Below are 26,797 nucleotides of genomic sequence, written 5' to 3' on the forward strand. Positions count from 1 at the left end.
TATGCACGTTTCATTCATCCACTAATTTTTAAATCTAGTTAAAAACAATTAAATTGGGTAAGATTTATTCTTTATGATGCCGTGATCATGGTCCCCCCAAATGTTTTAGTGATATCTTTGCTTAATCACTGTTTCCCTATTTAATGTTGCTAAAAAATAATCTATGGAATAGTAATAGTCAGGATCACTCTTCAATTCTCTTTAGAAAATCATCACTATGGTTAGTTTTTTCTGTACTTCTTCAGTTTTCAATAACTTTCAGAAACAACTGTCAGTGGATTAATACATTTTAGCTAATTCTCTTTATAGTCTAGATATTCTTAATCCTGCCTCAACAGAGGGGACTGGACTAGATGGCCTCTTGAAGTTCCTTCCAGTCCTACATTTCTATAATTCTGTGAATGTAACTAGATGTGACCTATTAAATAAATATGACATAATGAAGAGAACATATTTATTAGCTTTGGGAACTTTCTATCACCTTTTCACAGGCACCGCAATGGAAATATCATTTCTCAACCACCTTTTTTCCCATCTAGTCTCATGCTACAGAATGACAGTGGGAATAGCACTTTTCCCTGTATTTCAGATACTTGTATGTGGAATTCTGTATGGTTCTTTCTGCTTTTTTTCCACCTCCAGTTTATTAAATATTTGGCTGAGAAACTGGTGTTTATTTTCAAAGGAAGCTTCGGTCTGTCTGTCTATAACAGTACATTTAAAACACAAAAAAGATTGTTGTGTTGATTGCTCTTTGTGTGTGCATGTCTGTGTGTGTGTGCATGCATAGTTTACTCTGGGGTGGCCAATTATCCTGATTACAAGGTTGAGATATATGCAGCAACTGAATAAGGTGGGGTTTCTTTAATCTTGAAAGTGCATTCATTTCCTGGAAATCAGTCATCAAATGTTAATGACAGGCTAGCAAGAATTTTCACCAATAAAGGGTGAGTCAGGAGAACATGTCTTTAGGAGTAGAAGTCAACTTGCTAAATTCCACACAAAATCAGACAAGAACAACACCAGGAAAGAAGCACACAACGATAGTGTTGGTGAGGTGAAGTCCAGGGCTAATCTGTGTCCTTTAGCTGCCAAATTCACCTAACTAATTGCATTAGATATTGGCTGTGAAGCAGTGACAAAGAAGTTAAAGAGCTTGGCATATCATCTGCTGCAGCATGCAAAGCCAAATCAGTGTTTAATTTGTCTGTCCATTTTCAGAAGAATGTGCTGAGATAACTGAAGCCTAATCTCTTTGTGTGTGTGTGTGTGTGTGTGATCAAGAGAAAGAGAGAAGTCTAATCTATGTGTGTATGTGGAATGTTGATTAACAAATTAATTGATCAAAGCTTGTTAAATCAGGTCAAGATGATTTTGACGGAAACCCAAGTATATTAATATTCTAATTTTCATTATTTACAAAAAGTTTACTATAGCTTGAAACTGTAATGAGTGTTTTGCACTGGAACAGTATTTTTCATACTATGAACATGCTAAAATGATACCTGCATGGCATGCTTTGATCTTCATAGTTGCTTCACTATCATGTGTGTGTCTGACCTCATTAAAATATGGTTTCATATGCATTGCACTTTTTCCTCTTTTCTATTTATCTGTCTTAGAGTTTTCCATAGCACCCATTACCATAGTATCTAAGCACTCCCCAGGTTAATTAAATATATGTGGTGAAGTCCCTAATAGACTTCTTGAAGTTTTCTGCTCTTCTTCTCCTTTTGATTAAAGGCTGCTCTGATGGGAGTTTTTGTTTTTTAGTTTTTTTTTCCAGTCATCATTTGCTGGTTGTGGTGGAAATGCTGTGTCAAAGTGGAGAGTCTTACAGACTGCCTTTAAGGTGGTTAGGCTCTAGATTAGTTTGATCATTGGAATTTCATTCCATGACTGAATCCCCTTCATCTGAGAATGATTTGTCTTCAGCTCTCATTGACTTTGTAAGATGCATCCTTTCAGAGTTGCACATTATTGTGGATCCTGGAGGGAAATGTGTTCATTGGCATCAGCAGGTTGTGATTTGTTGGTGGCTTTGAAGATAAGGACCAAGACTTTGAACTTCTCTCAGACTTGATGCCATCATAAAAATCAACTATGTGATTAATTTTAAACCTTAGTACATTCAAAGATGTATCTTTTACTATGTTGTTGTTGGGTTTTTTGCAAGTTACAGAGACATTACTGAAATCAACAAATCCATCCAAAATATTTCTTCTGGTGTCTCATCATAGTTAAATATTTTATGTGAAATAATTAAAACAAACAGTAAATCAGTGGTGTTCTTTTATTTATATATTATATACCACATCTGAAATATATACATCAGCAGAAATCATTTGCAAACTTGCATCTTAGTTACAGTAAGTGGAGCTGGAAATTTTTACATTTGATTCAGTTTGATTATTCAGTGGATCTTGGTTGACGAAGTTATTTACATGCATTTTCTCTAGACTTTCCCTTCAGATAAAACACCTCTACTGTATGGCCTCTGAGCTCTGAAGCTCATCGTTTAATATATTTGCTTTGTAATTCTTAGAAAGTCTGATTCATTTGTTGAAACAGTGTTTGCTGTGTATGAACCCCCAGAGATTGTGAGCACTGTGCTGAAATCCTTTCCTTATTTCAGAATAAAAGGGCACCCTTTGTCTTTCCCATTGGTTAGCGCAGGGATGGGGAACCTTTTTTCTATCAGGGGCCATTGAGCTGCAGAAAAAATCAGTCGTGGGCCACACACACAGCCCTGCAGTGACGAGGGAGTGGAAACACGGAGGCTCGGGGCTTTCCCCTGCAGCAGGGCAAGCCAATGCTCGAGGCTTCCCCTAGGCTCCAGGGTGGGCAGTTCAGGGTGTGGGTGGGAGCTCTGGGCTGAGGCAGGGGTTTGGGGTGTTGGAGGGAGTGAGGGTTCCAGCTGGGGGTGCAGGCTCAGGGGTGGGGTCGGGATAAAGGGTTTGGGGTACAGGAGGGGGCTCTGGGCTGGGGCTGATGGGGTTTGGAGTTCAGGAGGGGGTTCCGACCTGGGGTAGGGGGTTGGGGTGCAGGTGGGCATGCAGGGTCGGGTATGGAGTTAGGGTGAAGGAGAGGTTCTGACCTTGGGCAGAGGGTTTGGAGTGCAGGCTCTGGTTAGGCAGCGATTATCTCGGGTGGCTCCCCCTCAGCAGCACAGCGGGGCTAAGGCAGGCTCCCTGTCTGCCCCCTGCCTGCTCTGGCTCCATGCTGGTCCCAGAAGCGGCAGGCATGTCCGGCCGCTAGACATAGGTGTGACCAGGTGGCTCTGTGTGATGTGCACTGCCCATGACCGCAGGCACACTCCCACGGTTCCTGGCCAATGGGAGCTGCAGAGCCGGTGCTGGGGGCAGGGCAGCACGCGAAGCTTCTCTGGTTGCCCTTGCACCTAGGGGACACAGGGACATGCCGGCCACTTCCTGATGCTGCTTGGAGCCTACTAAACTTTGAATAAACTGGCAACCCTAGCTTCCACCCACAGCAGGGCGAACCGGGTCTCACAGCTCCAGCCCTGCAGGGGTGGGAGGTGGGGCAGCACTGAGGCTTGGGACTTCCGGCCGGCGATGCGGAGACTTTATGCAGGCCAGATATAATTAAGCAGCAGGACAGATCCAGCCTGCAGGTGTAGGTTCCCCACCTCTGGGCTAGGGCAATAACTGCAAGGTCTTCGTTACCCCTTGGAGTTGTTTTCCTCACTTCAATGTAATTCTTCCTGGGGAGTTTAGAAATTCATCCTATTCTAACCTGGGTTTTGAGCTCATTGAGGATGAAATTCACTTCACCTGCATAAAGCCAGAGCTTTATGAGGGTAATGTGCAGAGAGAATTGGAGACTCAAACACACTATCCCATCCTGCAACCATAATTAGTGGTTGAAATGCCATTTGCATGACTTTCATGGAGTGGTAGCACTATAGAATCAAGGCAAATATAAATCCTGTGTCCCCATTCCTTATCAACCTCCAGCGCTGCCTTCGGTGCTGGCCTTTGCTGGGCAGGTGGGGAGACCCTATCCTGGAGTATAGATCTGGATGACCTTGTAAACTGGAGTAATAGTAAGAGGATGAAATTTAATAGTAAAAAGTGCAAAGTCATGCATTTTGGGATTAACGACAAGAATTTTAGTTATAAACTGGGGACGCATCAGTTGGAAGTAACAGAGGAGGAGAAGGACCTCGGAGTATTGGTTGATCAGAGGATGACTATGAGCTGCCAATGTGATATGGCTGTGAAAAAAAAACTAATGCAGTCTTGGAATGTTTTCTGCCATTGAATAACAGCCAGATATACCCAGATATTTTAGGAGTTACCCTAAGTTATTTAGCTTCCAGGAGGTAAGCTGGGTAAAAACATTTGTTATCGGAATAGAAAGGGTGTATACATGGATCTGATCACAGTAGTCTCATATATCAGGTTTATTCATACTAGGAGTATCATATGATTATTTATGAGTAAGAGCAGAAAGGCTCCCTTCAAAAGAAGAGGATCATTACTGAAAGTATATGCTTCCATGCATATCTGTTCGCTTCACACCCTCTTCTTTTTACCGTTCTGAACTTAGGACTTAAATGATGCAAGGGTTTCTGCAGAACAAGTCTTCCAAACCAGGATGAATTTGATCTGCACGTGTCTTGCCATTTTCTATTATGAAGGCACCAGTTGTGGTGCCATAGTTAAGACAGAATTGAGTTTTGCTGTTTTATAGATGGGCCTGATTCGAGGAGTGTTTCATTCACAGAACTTTCTCTAACAGTAATGGGAGTTCTACACATGGAATGCTCACAGGATTAGGAGCTTACTTTTTCTCCTTTGCTTCTGGAATCCAAGAAGCACGTTTTGTCCATGGTTTGTTTCTTTTGGTGGATGAGGGGGAAGATGACAAACATCTCTTATAAACTGTCTTTTTTGAGGGACTCAGTTAAAAACATAAGCAGAGAGTACTTTTAGTAAGATTAAAACCAATATCACCATTTTTTTTAATATAAAGCTTTTTGTTCACTATGTATTTTGAGCCTTTGTCATTTATCCCTGTTAAAATATCACCCAACCCATTCAGTGTATTTCAAGTGATGGCATTCAGACACAAAGGTGTCCTCCCACGCTGGAGAATTTACGGATGACTTTTTTTTTTTTTTCCTGTTTTGGGGTTTGAGTTGAGAGGAGGCTTGGAAAAATTCTCCACTACTATGTGTGCTCCCTTGAATGATTAGCTCTTTTTAAGTGCTTCAGTGCACAGATTCACATAGTAATTAAGTTCCTGCAGTGAAAATTACTATTCAAAAGAAACAATGAAATAATTGTTTTTGATTTAATGCAGTGTGAGCAATTAGGTGTATTATTATTTGTATGTGAGAGATGAGATGAACTTTATGAAAAGCACATTAGCATCAATGTCTGTTCTTTGGGGGTTCATGGCTCAGGAGAGAGGTTTCAGAAGATATTCTCCCTTCCATCAGGCATTCCCATTGATGTTAATGGGGTTTTGCCATGTGGCTCAAGGACACTATATGGTCCTAAATCATTCTCAGCTCAGATGTTTACTCCGAGATGACCACATTTTGTCCTGATACATACTCTGTGCACTACTGAGTTCAGGGTGGGAATCGGGCCTAAATGAGCTGCTTCCTCCTTGTGCCTGAACTAATGATGATTAAGGCCAATGGGAATCTTTCTATTGACTTAAGTGTGTGTTGCCTCTGATCTTGAATGACCATACTCAATACTGTCCTTGAACACCCACCTTGCAACTACAGACATAATTGTCTACCACATAGTTGGAAGCCTTAAGGGGAAAAGCTAGGCAGAAAAATCTTCTCTGGCCATTGAATGTTTATTTTATGTTGTTCCACCATTGTCATAAGAAATGTTTGAGGCTGCCTTTGGCAGAATAGTTTAATAAATCCTCATTCTGCACTCAGCAATGTTCAGTGTGAAATTATATACAGACCAGAAGACTGCAGTCTGGGGTTGTGGCATGTGCCATTTGTTTGGCTTGCATGATACTGATTATAAATAATTGCTTATCATTTTTTTGGAAAAAATCATAGAGCAGCTGGCTAGTTAAATGGATTAATATGGTGATTTTGATCACAGACAATTTAATTGTTGTCAGTGTATTATTGTAATTTGAGTGCTTGATGTTGACTTTTGTATGTCATTCATCCCTAGGACAAGATACAAGAACTCTAACCCTTGGAGAAAAAGACTAGATGTTTTTCATTAGAAAAAGTCAAGAGTTTCCTTCTCTAAATGCCATTCAGAATGCAGACAAAATGTATCCTACGCTTTGATTCCATAGACCATCTTGTGAAATTCAGAATGAATTTTTCTTTAAATGTGTTTGTTCCTTGGCAACAATCCCATATGAGCTGTACTGTCATATGTCCTTTTTCAGAAAGACACTGTGATGTTTATAAATTCATCTAAGAATATGGATAAACCACACACTAAAGCATGCGTCAGGGCACAACTGTCAGTCCCATCAAGCTATGGATCTGTAAAGGAGCAGGAATATACATTTGATTCAACAGTTTTTGAGGCCCTGATTTTGTAGTGCTGTGCTTTGTGGATATTGCCTTGTGTTAATATATATTTCAAATAGATGTTTCAGTGTAGGACATTTCGTGCACTTAATGTAGAAATTGTAATACTGCACTGAGATTTGCATGTAGCTGCTGTGGATATATGAGAACGGAATAGCTTATGTTTTATTTATATAGTGCCTTTTATCCTAAGGGATCCCCAAATGTATCACAAATTAATATAGAAACTTATGTACACAACAATCCCTTTCCCCTCTACTGAAATGGAACTGCTACTGAGGTGAAATTCATCTACTGTAGGACAAGGAAAAACCGTACTCCTCCCAGGCTCTTTCCCCTAGCCTCCATTTCATGCCCTATATAGCTCTGAAGTCTTCCCATCCATCAGGAGCCTCTACTCTCATCCCTTCTTAAAACCTACCTCTTCAAGCAGTCCCTCGTGGCTTTTTCTCTTCTTTCCCTACTCCTCCCTGAACTGTTCTGACAAATTTCTTGTCTGTGATGCCTTAGCCTCTTTACTGTAGATGATAAACCCTTTGGAATAGGCAACATGCTTTATCCATGTTTGCAAAGCACTGTGTAAATTTGTGGGAGCTACATAAATGGTTTTAATAACAATGATTAATAAATAATTTCCCTCTGAGAAATGTTTACAATTTGAGCACTGGTTATGGGCTCTGAACAATAAGGAAAGAACTTTTAGTTCTTACAGTACAATGGCTGGAGTTCAGCTGGAAAACACAGGTTGCATGTAGATGACATTTAATCTACAGCACTGTATTGTTCAAGAAATAAGTTTCCTAGAGATTTTTTTTAAAAGTGCTCAAATAGACAAATACTGCTAATTATGTCCTCTTATTGGAGAGCACAGCATTTTATAGAAGCATTCTTTATCCATTTTCATATTGGTGTGTTTTCTTCAATATTTATGTGGGGAGATTGAATTTTTCAGCAGGGGTCCAAAAGACACAATCCTCAGGAGCGTTGAATTTTAAGCAATTAACTGAATCATGCCTGGTGTGGAAGTAATGTGATTAGGAAAGAAAGCTATTAAGGAATCAGTTGGCAATGGTGGAACTGAGTTCATGCATGTCTATAGCTGCACCCATTTAGTATACAGATATATTTAATGAAATATTTATGGCTGTCTTTTAAAATAATGTAAATTGGAGGTGCTTGTGAATTTTCAGCGTAGGATCCACTTTCAACTCAGATTCAACAGACCCCTCTTGAAAGCACAGAGCTGTTGTCTCTGGCACTGGAAGGTGATAAAACTTTACAGCATGCAATAAAACCATGGCGTGAATACAGATGGCTGTGAGCAAATCTGGAATTGTGCTTCTAAGTCAGTGTAATGTTTTAATCTTCTAGGCAAATCCAACAGTCGTTTCTATTTGCTGAGTGTCTCCCTTTCCATTCTGTCTGCCTCCTTCAGTCCAGTCCTATCTCTCAACCTCTCTCTTTGATATCACTTTTTGGATATTTCACCATCAAATTACACTTGAACAAGACCAAAGCTGTACTTTTTAGCTTTCTTCACCAGTCTGCCTTCTCTGTCATTGTTATCACCCCACTCCATCTTTCTGTCCCTTATACCAATAACCAGAGTATCATCTTTGACTCCTCCATTTGCTTTGTCCCACATATACAGGTCACATCCAAATGTTGACGCTGCTTCTTCTCTAAAGTTTTAGAAATCCAACCTATTCTTTCTATGCACACAACCAAAGGTCTGTCCAGGCCATTCTCATCTTCTATATTGATCATGCCAAACTACTTTTGTTTGCCCTCTTTGACATCCACATCACCTCCTCTCCACTCCATTGAAACCACTGCTCCTAAGGTCATTTTCAGTGCCTGTTGTGCAGCTCACACTACTCCCCTCTTTGAATCCCTCCCATTTTCCAATGCATCCAGTTCAAGTTTCTTGTAGTCATTTTCAAGGTCCATCATAGATCTTTCTCTCCTTATACATCCACTCTTGTCTCACCACATGACCTTCCTCCACTTTGCCAAAGGATGCTACCATTGTCCATCCATCCATTTCTCCCTCAACTGTGGGAGCTTTGAACTTTGACTTTCTTTCACAACCATCTTCTCACCTTCTTCCAAGTTGCCACTCATGCCTGGGGTTGCCTTCTCCAAATGTATCTGTATTCCCCTACCTCTGTCATCATTCTAATCCATCTTTCAGACCTGCTTATGTGATGCTCACAAGTAATTAGCCAGCTAATTAAGAGTAGGTTGGGGACCAGTCAGCATAGTTGAAGTGCATGTATTTATTCTGTTCAATAAAAGCCTCTGTTTATAAGCTTGTATAATATATACATAAATTATTGCATGTTTTGGCTGTATCCCTCACGGCCCTTTCATATATTGCTTGTCATCCCAGATTGTAAGCTCTTCAGGCAAACAATGTGAGGGACAGTCTTCCTATATGTTTGTCTATCACCTAGCACAGTGAGACCCTGATTCTGATTGGGGACTCTTTGGGCTTCCACAATAGAAATAGTAAACGTTTATTAAATTAATACATTTCACATTGAATAATGGCTATTTTACCTAATAGCAGGTATTAAGTATGGGCTTGCAAACTCTTCCTTACATGATATGGGCCAGTTTCAAGTGTCAAACCTGTATGTAATATTTGTGTATGATTAATACATAATCATTTAAAGTGGGTAGAATGTTTTATGATGATTCATTCTTTCAAATTGTGAAAGCCTTTTTATATGAAGGATTTCATCCATGAGCTTAATGGAATTACTCTATTAATCAGGACTCTATTATTTTCTATACATCCTATTAACATCTTCTACCTCCCGAGTTTAATGTGAGTGCTTCTTCTGAAATAAACAATGTACCCCCACTTTATTAGAGGAAAAACACTTTAAAAGATATTAAAACATAGATCTCTTTCCAACTTTTTATTGCTCTTTGCTCAAACTGAGAAAAAAAAACCCTTTAGAAGGGCTGTCCTGCAGACCTTGTTTAAATAGACTCCAAGCCGCACCTCCTGTGAGTACTGCTTGTGAGTTACTTAAGAGGAATATACAGCTACATCTACTTGAAGAAGAAGAAGAAATGGTTACATACTGTAACTGTGGTTCTTCGAGATGTGATGCATGTGTCTATTTCATGGCACACCCTCCAGCCCCTCTATGCTGGAATCTAGTCTCTAGGTGTTTTGGTGTGAAGGAACTGAGGGAGGTAAGAACATTGCCACCTCATATAGCCAGGGGAGGAGCTCTGGCCATGAGGCATAAGCACCGCCCCTCTTGAGGTACTGCTAGGCAAAATTCTCCAGCTCCTGTGCGCTGGCCAGGCATGCACCAAAGTGGAATACATGTCTGCACCACATCTCGAAGAATCACTGTTCCAGTACGTAACCATTTCTTCTGTTAGTTTCAACCTAGCTTTAGCATGTAATTGAATGTACTGAGGGTGCAGACAAACAAAACCACAATAAGTAGTTTTGTTTGTGAACCTTTATTAAATGCACAAAATAGCAGTGGAGTAAGTAGGTAGCACTAGGAGTATAATTCCATTCTCTTAAAACTGGGCACAAAACAACTAAATCCTTCACCTCACCCCTTGCATCCCATGATAACAAGATATCATAAAAGCACCTTATTACTTATTGAGAACTGACGGCATCCCTGATGCTACACAAAGCTGGAGATATCACTGCCTCTAATGATCCTACTGAGGGCAAGTCTGGTGACTTTCATTGATGTGAATAGTCATTACTCCAGCAACAATTGCATGTGCTGTTTGTATGCATAAGGACTATTTGTGTGGGTATTGGCTGCAGGATCTGCCTCTTGGTCAGAAACAGACAACATAGTTGAAACATATGCTGTAACAAAAATGGTAAAATTACATACCCAATAATATTTTTGAAATGAAATATGAGATGAGAAGTCACAGACAGCGGTGTATTATCGCCTAGATCAACAAGGCCTAGGCCTAGGGCGGCAAATTTGCAGGGGTGCTCGCGACCCCTCCTCAAATCCTCCCCTTCCCCAAATCCCCGACCTGCCTCCTCCCCCAGGCGCACCGTGCTTCCCTGCTTCCACCTCCCTCTCAAGCTTGCCGCGCAAAAGTGCTGGGAGGGAGGGAGAAGTGAGTACCGGCACACTTGGAGGAGGCAGAGCAGAGGTGAGCTGGGGCCCGCAGGCACGGGGAGTAACCCGGGGGGGCCAGGAACCACTTCCTGCCCCAGTTCACTTCAGCTCCACCACTGCTATCCCCCAAGCATGCTGCAACTCCCCTTCTCCTCCGTCCCTCCCTTCTCCCCTCCCAGGCTTACTGTGGGGGAGCTGAGCTGAGCCGGGGGAGGGGGGAATTTTTTGAGGGCCTAGGGACACCAAATTCGTTAATTCGCTACTAGTCACAGATAGTGTTCGTAAGCAAGTTTGTGGGCACACTCCAACCCTGTACCTTAAAGGTATTTGAGTGAATTCAATAGTTGCCTTGAAAACTGAACCAACAGGGTTGAAAGCTTAATTGAAGGAAAGTGCTGTTTACTTACAGAATGTTTTTGTCCTAGCCTGTAATTGACAGCATTATTGTGAACATTGCAGTGCTTGTGGGGATGGTTTAGTGTTGTTCAGTGAATCTGGAATCAGTGCCATGTGTGTTTGTTAGGCATGGGCTTAGTACACGATGAGTATAATATTATATTTATTCACAAAGTCATTTTGTGGTCAGTAGCTAAGGAACCAAACCAAGAACATGTGTGTTTGCATGGAAAAAATATGGACACACGCGGAGAAATGTAGGCTGTGAAATAATGTAGGATGCTCTTCACCTATCATTTCTCAGCACTTCACAAACACGTGAATGGGTAAACAGGTTAATAAAATGTCAACAATTATTCGTTGTGTGTATAGGCTAGTGATGCAGTCATTCCAGTTTATATTTGTGCTCAGCATATGATATTTTCCTTGATATAAAAAACTAGTAATTGAAGGGATGAGGGGATAATAATATCTGTAAACTAGATGAATCAAGGGATTTAATAATAGGATATGGAGACTTCTACTGCAAGGTCACCAGTTTGAGTACAGCTCAGATCCACTGTGGTGGCTATTTTAACAGATGTTATTTATTACCTGCCTATTATTTTGTGTATTGGGGCTTTTTAGATTTTGTTGCAGAAGAGTAACCTCTCCAGGTGTAAATACAACTATCTGCTTTTGATTTTTTTTTTTAGAGTGAGTTTAAAAAAAAAGAGAGATAGAGAGAGATTTCCCTATTTCTGAAGCTGATTTTCTTGGCCAGCACAGTTAGTTGTCAAAATATGTCCAAAATAAATCTCTTCTGTTTAATTATTCACTTTGAAAGGGGCTTGGATGGTGCCCTTCACACATTCCATCCCAATGTAATCTCTACATCCCAGACAGTTATAGGGGAATGGCTGTTAGAACAGATATGGTTTCTTTAGTTTGTCAGGGATTTGTGCCTCCTGAACATCCTTGTGGTAAGCTGATTTTAAAAGCACCACTGTCTCAATCTTCAGCATCTTCGCGTTTGCCATCTCTCAGTTTGACAAAGTGATAAAAGCTGTCTTCAGGTTGTGGAGGAAAACTGAAGTGAAGAATACAAATACCATATTCATTCATTACACTTCGCTCCTTTTCTCACTAATTTAAAGAAGTTATTTTAAGGTATATGCTAACTCTGGTGGCAAAAAGTATTCTTCAGGTACTTTTATGGCCCTGTCACCATTGTTCCTGGTCATGTCATCTGTTTATGGGGTAGAAAAGAGTCATTTTAATTGTTGGATGCCAAGTAATTTGCTTGGTAAAATGACTGCAAATATCTAGTCTAGAGAAACTAGAAAAGCCAGCTCTGACTAGTTGTTTCTCTTACTGCCAACTCAGGTGTGTGACTCCCATTATTTTAGTCACAGTGATTCTTTTACATACCTTAGCACACACCATGATCAAGACCAAGCAAAACAATCATAATTGTTAACCATAGCTATCTAATTATGAAGTAAACTAAAGGAAAAGAAAACATTAAACAAAACGCAGATGACAGAACACAGATGATAAACTGGATACTTCCATTACAATCCCTTCTGTATGTGTCTCGATGGAGTACTTCTAGCAGAGATTACACCTCTGAGAGTGAAACTGCCTTGGTGGGCCAGTTCATTTGGTAAGTTGAGACCAAAGTCTTATTTTCCAAAACTATCATGAAGCCAAAATTATTATTATCCTTAGATAACTGAGAAGGGTTACAGATGAGCAAAATAATTTTGTTTAAGGAAAAGTGAATTCTATTGGTTATTAAGAATAACCACACAGTTCATAATTGGGCAAGGTAAGCAATCTCAACTAAATCATATGAAAGTGAAGGAAATATTTATATTAATTACTTAGAAGAAGCTATTTAAGGAGCTGCTTTAAGATACGCAGTATTCATAAATAGCCTATCTTAAAATCCAATTAAATCCCACAATTTCTTTGTTTACAATGTTTAGCCCATCTTCACTCCAAGAACGTGTGGTCTAACCACTTGGTGTCTAAGTGAGGAACTGTTGGCATTTTAAATTACAAATTACAACAGCAATTTCATATCTTAATAAAATCATTACAAGAGTTTATATATAATCACTTGGCAGTGTCTTGGTTAACCAATCCATAGTGAAGTCTTGGGGAGCTTTTCCCTGGGTTGGTTTCCTTTTGAGTCCTTGCTGTTTTTCATATCTATCTCTACAGTTTCTTGTAGAGATGGTCAGGATGAGTTGTGGAGCACTTGTGTATAAGCAAGGTAGCAGAGGGGATTTGGTGAGGAATTCTCACTTCAGAGTTTTATACTCTCTGCCTTTCTTTCCATGAAATAGGAAAACACATCTCTTTCAAGCTTGTTTAGATTCAAAGTTGGTTGTTGTCACTCTTTCATTGGCTTCATGCTGTTGAGGTTTGGGTTATATGACACCCTCAGCTCCTTCATGCGCAGTTTGCCTAACGAATTTATAAAATTTCTTTAATTGCTTTTGTTGTTCTTGTGGTGGGAAAGCATCAGATACATTTTAAAGTTAGTTTTAATCCTTTTTTATATTATTATTCAGTCAGTTTTCTGAGATATCCCTTTAGTTCCATCAGGATTTAGAAGGAGTAGAAATTGTGTTTCAAATGAGTCCAAACATTCCTGTTCTCTATAAAAGTCAGCTCTCAAAATGTCCTTTTTAAATTAAATTCTTGGAGACTTTAAGCATCAGTGGCCATCAGAGAAGGTATTGTCTTTTCTTTTTACCAATCTTGGAAGAGGTAGTTCTTGTCTTCATGAAGTTTGATGAGGGATTGCTGGAGCATTGCCAGATAACTAATTTCCCAATTAATATAAACATTTCTTTCCTCAAATGACTTCTTATGTTAGTAACCAGTTATAGCATCAAATGGCCTTGCTGTAGTTGTACATAAAGCATTTTACCATTTACATAACAGTGATATTAGGAGCTTTGTCAGGAGCTTTGCATTTGGTTAACTTTATTTGCAGATCTGCATTTCACAAAGATTTTTGCTATTTCAATATTTAAGAACTAAACAAAAGCTGTAAAATATTTCCAACCACATATGTTTGTCCTTAAGTTTTAAAAGACACAAGCAGGGATTTTCCATTGAAAAGAAAAGGGTGATGATTGTGATATATGCTCATTTTATGACTTAAATGTATTGCTCTGGTAACAAATTCCTACTCTCCTTCTTGCAATCAGGTCTCTTCCTAAAACATGGATGTTTTATATCGTTACAGTCTTGTTATAGCAAGTAAATGTCTATTGAATCTTTTGTTCAAAGCGCAAATTTCAATAATAAGTTCATCTTTAAAGCATTGCACAACTGAAAGTAGTGCAAAGTTAAAGCAAAGTATACTTTAAAATGCAGCTTTTCTGAATGTGTACACTTAGGGGCAATAAAAATCCTCACGGCTAAGAAGGACTTACTTGCTTGCTTGTCTTTGGGGACAGAGAGCCGAAACCTCCTGGAATGTCTTTGATTGGCTATATGCTTGGTAACACAACTAGCTAAATATAGTATGTACTGTTATATTTTCAAGCATCCAGGCTATTACATATTTGTAGCTATATCTTAATAGTCAAGAAAGGCAGAAACAAGTTTGTAACTATTTTTAAAAAGTGTTATACTGTAAATATAATTTTTGTATCAATATTGAGATATTTCCCCTACTGTGTCCTGTAAGTGGTTATATTTTTCACATCAGTAATCCCCTGCATGTAAATTATACTTGGGCTTGACAGAAATATATAATTTTGATGGATAATATCAAAATTTATTTTAAAGTATTTTTTTCAATTTTTGTCTGTTTTAAATTTTCACAGACATGGGAAATTATGGGTGAGTTAGACAATGGGAGTGTCAAACAATAATTAAGGACAGTAGACACTGAGATTCCAAAAGTTAATGCTTTAGAACTGTTAAAAACACAAACTGTCAACATTATATGTCAAAATATACAAAATAAGTATCTTTAAATTAAACTTTAATAGGGCCTCAAGCAGCATTTTTCTTTCTTCACCTATCTGTAAATTTATATGATCATCAACAGAAATATTTTTGTTGGCTTGTGTGTGTCTGTGTGTGTGTGCATATGTGCGCGTGAACGCAGCGAAATTGACATTTACCAATTTAAAAGTCTTCTCTTTCTAGATGTAGTTATATTGCAAAGGTGCATTCATCCTCTTTACTTTTTAATTCTGCCTGTATTGCATGGGAAGAGCCTGCTGTTTTCCCCACAGTTTATCATCTGTTTAAATTGGTTCTTGGGAATGGCCTGGGCAAGTACTGTAAAAGTCCTCTGACTACATTAGCAATGGATAGAGCTACAGAAGTTACTAACACAGGTTGCTGAGTTATTTGTTTGTTGTTTTTTTTCCCCAGATGAGGATAGGAATTCATTCAGGATCAGTTCTGGCTGGAGTTGTTGGTGTGAGAATGCCACGTTATTGTCTCTTTGGAAACAACGTCACTCTAGCAAGCAAGTTTGAGTCAGGGAGTCATCCGCGTCGCATCAATGTCAGTCCAACCACATACCAGTAAGTGTTGCTAGTCTTTCTGGGTTGCTCTGATTTCAGCCCTGGTTTTTGAGTGAAATCTTGTGATGCATCCTGCAGCCTCCACCCACTCCAGGGCAGCTGCAAAATTCCCACCAAATGAAATGAGTGAAACACTGGGAGAGGCTGGGAAGGAGCATTCCACAGGGCCTTTTCACTGCTACAGGATGTACTGCTCAGAGCTAAGAGTGAGCTGTTGACAGGCCAAAGGAATGGTAGGGAAATGGCCAGTAAATCCATATACCAGCTAGCCCAAAATAGCATGTAAGTGGGCAACGTCTACCCTACCTCCCCCATACCATGTACTCCATGGATATTGTTAGTTTTTGGCTGAGGGTTCTGTTCCTCACCCTTATGTGGACTTGATATAGGAAGATGCTATTCCAATGGCTTGAAAGTATGTTTAATTTTACTGATGAGGCTGAGATTTCAGAGTTCTATGTATAGTTGGAGGAAAATATTTTATTTAGCACTGTCAAGAGGCACTCAATAAAAAAACATTTTCATAATGCAAGAAAAAGATAGAAAATGGCAACGCGTTCTTATTGCTAACCCTCTGGAGAAATTATGCAAATTCTCATAACCTGATTTAATCAAAAGTATTCTGAAACAGCTGGCCTAAAGAAAAGTTCTTCTAATTGTTCAAATTTGACAGATTGACTATAAGAATTTCTGCAGCTTCATTAGTTCTAATGAGCTCATTTCTTTGTCAAGAGATCTATATCTCTCTTGTTCGTCTACATTATTTGTCATGTGAAGTAATTTTCTGAAGTATAGCTTTGCCCAGGCTTCAGCATTTAGCTGAATGCTGTAATACTGTAAACCACCAATCAGGCCATGCTGGGTTTTTTTTTTTCAGTCGTGCATTTCCATATTTATTTTTCCTGTACCTATCTATGTAAATTAAAGTTTTAAATGGAATTTCTTCATCCAAGACTTGAAGCTTCTGATATGCTAAAATATAAAGCAGTGGGAAACTAAAGTTAAAAAGTAATTATAACTGGTGAATGAAATGACATTCATCTGGAGAATGCATTCATGTCAGATAAAACTTACAGAACAAATGATGTGCAGTTACTTGAGTAAGAGGCAGACATTCTGAACAGATTTTTGATCATGAAGTACCCAGCGGTTGCTTCAGACAGTTGCATGGTGATAGAGAAGAAGAACCGGGACCCAAACTAATCCTAAATAGGGAAAAACTTTGCACATTCTTTTAACTCAAAATTAGAAAATCTCTCTTCTCTTTAAAAATATCGGAACCTAGCATCTTGACCTCAGTGTAATCAATACATAAAAAGTTTTTTCAGGGTGTTTTCCTGGTTCCTGGGCTTAATGACTCCTAGGTGCGGTTACTTTATCCTTCAGTGAATGAACTCCCGTAGAAGTCAGTGGGTGAAAGTCACCCCTGTTTAGATTAGCACAAGATCTTTGCAGCACTTAAATGCGCCCTCAGCCATATTTTGAAGACTTTTTGCCCTCTATTGCTGAAGAGTGTCTCCATTCCCATCTGTTCCTATTGCTGGTTCTGGAAGTCCTGTCCATGTGAGAGAGATCTTTGAAGAAGTGAGAGACTTTGATGTGAGTTACACAAATATAAACCTGGAGGGCTGGAATTCTGCTGAAATCAGTGGCCATATTGCCAGTTGACATTGATGTTATTGAGAGAAGAATTTGGTCCTTAGAGAAAATTCAGCCAGGAAAGGTAGATATATGTTTTTTTGTGGGTCTGATGAAAGCTCAGTACAGAAGTAACCTACTTAAACCATTCATAGAATGTTAGAACTCTTACCTTTTAAAGGGCCAGTGCTGTTCCTAGTGGTTTCAGTAGCCATTCTGTTATTTCATAGGCTAATGTTTCACTGTTGCAGCCAGACTATGGGACTGGAGAACGGATCCTGGGATGTGTAGTATCTGCTTTGCACCATGCTACCTTTAAAGCCAATTTAACTAGCCCTGGGAGGATTGCCCTTGTGTGTGATCTCCTGGTAATATAGGCTGGTATAAAGGCTCTTACATCATCTTCCACTGTGCCGCAAGTGAGGGGTGTGGCTACAGTAATGGGCAGGGCTGGCTCCAGCTCCTTTGCCGCAACAAGCGGTGAAGCGGAAAAAAATAGACAGATAGATGTAAAGCCGATCAGCGGCACCTCAATCACACTGCTCCATTCTTCTGCAGGAATGAATCGGCGGGTCCTTTGCTCCCTCTCTTCCTCTTCGGTGGCAGCTCAAAGAGGATGAGAGGGACTCAGGGATCCGCCGCCAAATTGCTGCCGAAGAACCGAAATGCCACTCCTTTCCATTGGCCGTCCCAAGCACCTGCTTCCTTCGCTGGTGCCTGGAGCCAGCCCTGGTAAAGGGGATGTGGCCATGTCTTCCTACAACCCTACCAGTCACCTGCTGCCAATTCTATGCTTGAGCTAATTGGCTGCTTGCATGACACAGAATAGCTTCTAGGCTACTGTAAGGTATTTTGGGGGCACAACCCTGGAAACAGCCACTCAGGATTGGAAGAGCACAAAAGTGAGCGTTGCACCACCTATGAATCCCCTAGGTTGTATCACTAGCACTTTGGCCAAAGGGCTCTAAAATTTGTCTCCATTCTATGCAGTCCCAGGAAATATAATTCAAGTATTTTTATTAATCCATATTTTTTGCTCAATCCTGTTCTCACTTCAGTCAACTGGAAAACTCCCATTGACTTTAACAGAATGGGCCAATATAGCAATTACACCCTGCTCCTCCTACCCCTCTCGCTGTCCCTCCCAAAATTAACCTAACAAGGAAATTATAGCCTTACATTTTCAAGGTTTTGACAGTGGCAGGAAAGAAGGTCTCTTCCATTTATATGTCTGAGACTGAATTTCAAATGATTGAAATTCCTGTCTTAAACGAACAAAATGTATAGCTTCTGACTCACTTTATAACCTACTCATTCCAGGGGATAAAAGAAACACATGCTACAAACATGTGCCTTCCTAAACCCATGCCAATGAACTATGAAACTAAAATAATTGCTTATATTAGGGTTAATATCCACAGTTTTTTGAAATGACATGAATAATAATGATTTTGCTGAACAGAATTTGTTCCTTTTCCATACAACACCCATGGTGAGAAGAAAACAGAAAGTTCACTTAATTGCCTTGACATCTGAAAATCATTCTTAATACCCAAATCTCTTTCCCTTTGCTAGTTTGTGGAGGATGCCTGGGTTTTGTTTTTAGATTAGCCCTCAGAAACCACCCCATTCTAAACATCTGAGTGGCTCTCAAAGGATTTGAAGGGTCTTGGGGACAAGATTGCCTTTTTCTTCTTCGACAATGGGGAGGCAGTCCCTGTATCCTGACAACAATGTGAAGGGCACTCCACAAGGGGAAGCTTTTCCTCCTCCACAGCCTTCTCACAAGGACTTTTCCATGAGAGGGTTGATTTGGCTTGTTGTTTGATTTGCCTTGATATCCATGAAGATAATGCCAAAAATTAACCCACAGGATTCTACAGGACTCACCCTTACTTCACTGAGCATATAAGCTGGCTTGTATGTTCCTCGTGTTGGAAAAGTATAGCCTATCCATTGAACTTATGCTTGTCTTATTTCAAAGGTACATGTTCTGTCTATTTCTATAAAATGTTATGTTTATTTTTGCATTTATTATAAAATACAGTATTATATTAACATTTATGGCAGCAGACCAATGTCAACACAATAAGTATTAAATATTTAGCATATATGTTCCGCAAAATACATAAAATGAAAATTAAAAGAAATACATTATCTATTAATTTCTAACCTAGCTAAACGTTGGACTTGCTACTAGGAACCATATTTTGTTGTATATTCAGTCACTTTAACACCAATTCGTTTGCTGTTGTACACAGTACAAATAATGAAGAGTAATTAAAATAAGAACATGAGAATGGCCATATTGGTCAGACTAGTGGTCCATCTAGCCCAGTATCCTTTTTTCCAACCATGGCCAATGCCAGATGCTTCAGAGGGAGTGAACAGAACAGGGCAATTATGAAGTGATCCAGTCCAAGCATTTGGCAGTCAGAGGTTTAGGGACACCGAGAGCATGGGATTGACTAATAGCCACTGAAAGACCTATGCTCCAGGAACTTATCTAATTCTTTTAAAACCTAGCTAATCTTATGATCTTCGCACCATCCCCCTGCAACAAGTTCCGCAGATTGACTTGACTGTGTCATGTGAAGAAGTATTATTTCCTTTTGTTTGTTTTCAACCTGCTGCCTATTAATTTCATGGGATGACCCCTGGTTCTTGTGTTATGTCAATGAGTAAATATCACTTCCTTATTCACTTTCTCCAAACCAGACATGATTTTATAGTCCTTTGTCATATCCCCCCTTACCTAACTCTTTTCCATGCTGAAGAGTCCCTGTCTTTTTAATCTCTCCTCATAACAGAAGTTCTTCTTTCCCTCTAATTGTTTTTGTTGCCCTCCGGCATGGAGCGAGGTTTCCTAACTGTGGGACAAATCCTGGTACCTGTGGTACCACCTACAGCATCAGCACTGAAACCTATCCCATGGCCCCAGGCACAGTGGCTGGGGCCATGGTACCTATGGAACCCTTTGGGGGTTCACCCAGCCCTCCCATGCTGCCCAGTTGGCATCGGGAGCCTTGGAGAGGCCAGCAGCCTCGGTATCCCGTTCCCCTCCAGTGCTCGAGACTTCAGTGTGTAAGACTCCACAGGTCCAGGAGGACCCAGGAGAGCAATCTGCTGGACCAATGGAAGTAGAGGTCCCCGTGGCACCAGCATCATCCTAGTCCTCGCAACATGAGGCTATCGGGGGCCCCCACACCCAGTTCCTCAAGATGACACCAAAGCGCATCAGGAACTTTTGAAGAGGGTTGCGTCCAACCTGAGGCTTCAGGCAGAGGAACTGGAAGAGCCCTTGGACTCCCTGTTTGACGTCCTCTGCTCCTCAGCTCCTGCCAATGTGGCCTTACCCCTTCATGAAGGGGTTTCCAAAATCACTAATGCCCTGTGGGAGACCCCCTCTTCCATGGCGCCTGTGTCTAAGAGGGGCAAACGCAAGTATTTTGTGCCAACCAAGGGGCATAAGTATTTATATTCCCACCCTGCCCCCTTCCATGGCGCCTGTCTCTAAGAGGGGCAAACGCAAGTATTTTGTGCCAACCAAGGGGCATAAGTATTTATATTCCCACCCTGCCCCCATTTCCCTTGTGGCAGAGGCGGTTAACCACAAAGAATGGGAAGGACAACCCAGGGCCACCGTTAAAAATAAAGACTTGAGGAGGCTGGATCTCTTTGGACGTAAGATTTATTCATCTTCCAGCCTTCAGCTGAGAGTGGCCAATCACAAAGCCCTCCTTGGCTGATATGACTTTAATATGTGGCAAGCAATGGCCAAGTTTGAAGGGTCACTCCCCGAGGTTTCAAGAAGGAGTTCCGAGCGATCCTCGATGAGGGCACAACCGCGGCTAGGGCCACACTCCAGGCAGCATCAGACGCCGCTGATGCTGCTGCCCGCACCATGGCTTCGACTATCTCCATGTGGCGACCCTCCTGGCTGCTTCTCTCTGGATTGTCCTGTGAGACTCAGCAGTCAATGCAGAACTTGCCCTTTGAAAGCTGAACCCTATTTGTGGAGTAAACAGACAGCAAGTTGCATGGCCTCAAGGACTCCCGCACCACCCTGAAAACCCTGGATCTCTACATCCCAGCCCCGGCACTTAAGCGGTTCAAACCGCAGCAGCCTCAGGGCCAGGGAAGCCAGCCTCAGCAAGACCAGCCCCACAAATGAGCCAAGGCTACAGGTGACATCTGAGTCACCCGCCTCCACCCTCAGCCCAATCAGGCTCGATCTGTGCCAAGCAAGGGGCCAAATGGTCATTTTGAGGGTGTGCCTAAGGGCGACCTAACAGACTATTCCCCGGATCCATCTGTCACTGTTCTCCAACCGCCTTTCCCTTTTCCTCCCTGCTTGGACCACTATAACCTCGGACCGATGGGTCCTCAACACAGTGGAGCAGGATTATACCCTCCAGTTCCTTTCTACCTCTCCTTTCCTCCCCGCCTTCCCCATCCCTCTTCAGAGACCCCTCTCACGAGAGTCTCCTCGCACAGGAAGTAAAGGGGTTGCTCCAGCTGGGGGTGGTGGAGAAAGTTCCTCTCAAATACCAGAACAGGGGGTTCTATTCCCGGTACTTTTTAATCCCAAAGACCAAGGGCAGTCCACAGCCTATACTGGACCTGCAGGATCTCAACAAGTACCAAAAGAAGTTAAAATTCTGCATGACTTCCCTGGCTTCTGTTATCCCCTCCATGGATCCGGGAGATTGGTATGCTGTTCTCAACTTGAAGGACGCATACTGCCACATAGTGATCTTTCAAGGACACAGATGCTTCCTCTGGTCTACAGTGAGGCCTCACCACTACCAGTTTGTGATCCCCCTGTTTGGCTTGGTGACAATACCGAGAGTGTTTGCCAAGTGCATGTCAGTAGTAGCAGCTTTCCTCAGGAGCTGGGGTATCCAGATCTACCCATACCTTGATGACTGGCTCAAAAAAGACAGCTCCAGGTCTCAAGTCCTAAGGGATGTCGCGGTGTTTCAAGCCACGTGCTGCTCTCTGGGTTTATTGGTAAACAACAAAAAGTCGATGTTAGTGCCGGTGCAGAGGATAGAGTTCATTGGAGTGGTCCTCGACTCGACCTGCGCCAGAGCATTTCTGCCACTGGAAAGGTTCCATGCGTTGACGAACCTCCTCACAGAAGTCTCTGTGTTCCCTTTGACTACAGCCATGGCTTCTCTGCACCTGCTGGGTCACATGGCAGCATGCACTTAGATGACCCGCAATGCCAGTCTCCGAATGCAGCCCCTGCAACAATTGCTGGGGATGGTCTATTCCCAGTCCCGAGACCCCCTGGAAAAGATCGTTATTCCCCAGGCAATACTCACCTTGCTGTGATGGTGGACCAACTGCAGGACAGTCCTCGAGGGGGTTCTGTTCAATAATCCCCCTCATTCCATCAAGTTGGTGTCAGATGCCACAGACCTCGGTTGGGGTGCGCATGTCAGCGACCTCCAGATATAGGGAATGTGGTCCCTGGAGGAGGCAAAGTTGCACATAAACGTCAAAGAGCTCTTAGCGGTCCAACTGGTGTGTGGATTCTTCCTGCCACACCTGTCGGTCAAGGTGGTACAAGTTCTGACAGACAACACAGCCTCGGTGTTCTACATCAACAGGCAAGCTGGAGCGTACTCGTCGGCTCTCTGTCAACAGGCATTCCATCTGTGGAACTTCTGCATCAGGCATGAAATCCATCTGGAAGCTTGTCACCTTCCTGGTGTCAAGAATATGCTGGCAGACCAGCTCAGGAGGGACTTCTCCTCTCACCACAAGTGGTCGCTCCATCCAGAGGTAGCCTGCATGATCTTCCAAAGGTGGGGAACTTCCCAAGTGGACCTGTTCACTACCAGACAGATCAGGAAATTCCACTGGTTTTGTTCTTGGCAAGGTCTGAGCAAGGCTCTCTCTCTGATGCCTGCCTTCCTGTTATGTTCAGGGGGCCTGATATACGTGTTCCCTCCGATTCCACTCATCAGCAGGGTTCTGGCAAAGATCTAGAGAGACAAAGCGCAGGTTGTCATGATCGTCCCAGCATGGCCTCGCCAACACTGGTTCAGCACGCTCATGAACTTGTCAATGGCCCCTCCCTGGCCCCTGCCCAACCTCCTGGACCTGCTGTGACAGGACCATGGTTGACTCCTACACCCCAATCTCAAGTCCCTTCACCTCTCGATGTGGATGCTGGGTGGTTAAACCCAGAGGAGCGGACCTGTTCAGAAGGAGTCCAACAGGTCCTCCTGGGGAGTAGGAAGCCCTCAACTAGATTGACTTGCCTGGCCAAGTGGATGAGGTTTTCCCACTGGGCATCTGAACGTGGCATCTTTCCCTCGTGTTCTTCCATACAGTCTGTCCTGGACTACCTGCTTCATTTGAGGAACTAGGACCTGGCACACTTCCATTAGTGGGCATCTTACGGCCATCTCCGCTTTTCACCTGCCGATCCAAGGACAGATGGTGTTTTCTCATGACATGACAGTCAGATTCTTGAGAGGGCTCGAGAGACTCTTCCCGCAGATGCAGGCTCCTGCCCCACAGTGGGATCTTAATTTGATCCTCTCTGGGCTCACCGGCCCACCCTTTGAACTGCTGGGTTCCTGCTCCCTGTCTCACGTGCTCCCTGTCTTACTTCTGGTGTTAGTGACGTCAGTGAGATGAGTCTCTGAACTTACAGCCGCGACCTCAGGACCACCATACATGGTCTTCTACAAAGACAAGTTTCAGAGTAGCAGCCGTGTTAGTCTGTATCCGCAAAAAGAACAAGAGTACTTGTGGCGCCTTAGAGACTAACAAATTTGTTAGTCCCTAAGGTGCCACAAGTATTCCTGTTCTTTTTACAAAGACAAGGTTCAGCTGCAGCCAAAGGTGGTATCCACTTTCCATATGAACCAGGACATCTTCCTCCCAATGTTCTGTCCCAGACAGCACAAGACCAGTGAAGAGAGACATCTTCGTGCCCTGGATATCTGGAGGGTCTTGGCTTTTTATTTAGAACGTACCAAGCCTTTCTGTAAATCAACTTAGTTCTTCATCGCTACAGCAGATAGGATGAAGGGCCTTCCAGTGTCCTCACAGAGGATTTCCAATTGGATCATCTCATGCATAAGGACCTGTTACGACCTGGCGGGTTTTCTACCACCACCAATTGTCAGAACCCACTCAACAAGAGCGCAGACGTCTTTGGCGGCCTTCCTTGTGCACATCCCTATCCAGGACATCTGTAGAGCCACAATGTGGTCCATTGTTCACACGTTCATGGCTTATTATGCCATCATTCAGCAGGCAAGAGATGATGCTGGGTCCAGCAGAGCTGTGTTGCAATCTACACGTCCGTGAAATCCTGCCCACCTCCATGGATTCTGCTTTGGAGTCACTTAATATGGAATGCACATGAGCAAGCACTCGAAGAAGAAATGGCAGTTACCTTTTCCGTAACTCATGTTCTTCGAGATGTGTTGCTCATGTCCATTCTACAACCCAACCTCCTGCTCCTCTTTCAGAGTTTCCGACAAGAAGGAACTGAGGGTGGGGGGGGCGATGCCCCTTATATTGCACTATGTGGGCACCACTCCAGGGGGCATCAGAGCCATTCTTCTATGGATACTGCTGAGAGAAAAACTTCTGGAACTGGTGCATGTGGCGAGCACACACACACCTAATATGGAATGGACATGAGCAACACATCTCGAAGAACACCAGTTACGGAAAAAGTAACTGTCTTTTCCTCAGAGTTGTCACCTAAATATTGACAATAAAGATAGCTTTATCCTCTGAATCAGACAGTTAAAGTTTCATTTAATTTTTGCTCTACTTATTCATAACTTTGTCTTGCCTAGTAATGCCACTTTTCTGGCTGGAATAAGGAATAAACAACATATTCTAAGAAGCAAAAGTTTTGAAGCCATAAGGCCAGATTCTCAGCTAATGTAAATCATCATAGCAAAGGGTAATGATCGATTCCAGTGGAGATATGCCGAGTTTACACTAGCATAAAACTCTGGCTCTCAGTATAACTTCTCTGATGGGAATGTGGAGCTATTTTGTAAGAGTTGCTGTTCTGTCTACCCAACTGTTGATAAACATATTAGTATTAGACATGCAAAGCTCAGTGATAAAAATATGTATCTAGAAAACCTGAACAGGATGTTAGGCACATTTTAATGTATTTATGTGAAAACCACTTGATATTTTAAGAGAAAAGTCTACTCCTACTATACCATGTGCTCTCTTTATGGCAGTGCAAAAAGAAAGTAGGGCTGGAATCTAAAAACGCATGGTTATCTTTTCGTTGGATTCAGCAGCACTCTGTGCAGCTCTTCACTTCACTCATATGAAGAGCCTTTTTTCAGGATACATGCAAGTCTCCTAACTTTAATCTGTTATATTAAATTCAGAGCTTCCTTTATCCATGTAGTGCTTTTGCAAACTGTCTGGTGTGCCTGCTTACCTGACCTCACCTGCTTCTTCCTAGCGCTATAAACAGGCCACCAGAACACAGCAGAAAAATGTCCTCTGAGTTGTTAGGATTTTATCCCTTTATTTCAGAAAGCTGAAGAAAAATTATCTGAAAGCTCTTTGACATTTTATTACCATTGTTTTGTTATTAAATAGGCCATAAGAACTACTCTAGCTTTCCAGGAATCCAGTTTTCTTGATTGAAAAGAGTCAATTTTCTTTCAGCTTTGACTGTCCTCCTTCTCCTTAAAGGTGTCCTGGGATGAAGTTTGCTGATAGCTGGTTTAACTCTTCTCAATACGTTGCCATTTTGATGAGTGCATTGAGCCTCTAAAAGGGTCAGACTTACTTGGAAAAGATGTATCTTGGCTCCTTCCCCCAGTAGACATTTAAAACCACTCCTCCAAATTAGGGTTTTGCTCACTGAAGTAAAGCCTGAGAATCCAGAGATGACATTTTGTGTCTATTGAAGCCAATGGCAAAACTCTCATTCACTTCAGTGGGGACAGGATTTCATCTCATGTCCTCATAGTGTCTGGGATAACCTCCTGGTTCTGAACATGATATACATATGCCCAAATTTTCCAAAGGAGAAAGGGGAGAAAGTTCTAGGGTGAGCTCCGTGGTGGTTACTCATGACGGCTATAATGCACAGCATGATGGTAACAATAAAAAAATGATAACAAATGTGTGCTCACTGGATAAAAACAATCAGTAGAAGGTTTTCAGCAAGTTTCTTTTAGGCCTCTCAAAAGAAGTGGGTTTACCAGAGAGATTTCAGAGAGAAGAGTGAGCTATAGCTCACTTAAGAAAGATTTTCCACACGTAGCAGTTAGTGTGGAGGACAGTTAGATGATGGTTTGGAAGAAGTCGACAAATGAAATATCACTGAGAGTCGAAGGGACAGTGAGTGATACAAAAAGAATTGATGGCAGATAAGTAGGAAGGGGCAGAGCTATGCAGGGCCTAAGAACTTGAACTTAATATAGTAATACCAATAAAAATAATAATAATAATCCAGTATGGTTGTGAATAACTTTCTGTTTAATAGGATCTGCATGTGCAAATCATAAAATGGAAGACAC

The 26,797-nt window shown here is 41.8% G+C and overlaps 2 protein-coding genes across 3 annotated transcripts in view; one reads left to right on the forward strand and one right to left on the reverse strand.

The window, feature by feature from the left end:
* The window catches only part of AASDHPPT (aminoadipate-semialdehyde dehydrogenase-phosphopantetheinyl transferase), a 1,013,205-nt gene that overhangs the window by 591,479 nt on the left and 394,929 nt on the right, over positions 1-26,797 (reverse strand). The window lies entirely within an intron of this gene.
* The window catches only part of GUCY1A2 (guanylate cyclase 1 soluble subunit alpha 2), a 273,796-nt gene that overhangs the window by 233,916 nt on the left and 13,083 nt on the right, over positions 1-26,797 (forward strand). The window contains exon 7 of the mRNA XM_050927929.1: positions 15,466-15,620. Within this exon, the coding sequence (XP_050783886.1) occupies positions 15,466-15,620 (155 nt within the window). The remainder of the gene's footprint in view (positions 1-15,465; positions 15,621-26,797) is intronic.

This window comes from Gopherus flavomarginatus, chromosome 1 (genome assembly GCF_025201925.1).
Source record: "Gopherus flavomarginatus isolate rGopFla2 chromosome 1, rGopFla2.mat.asm, whole genome shotgun sequence".
NCBI classification, from domain to species: Eukaryota; Metazoa; Chordata; order Testudines; family Testudinidae; genus Gopherus; species Gopherus flavomarginatus.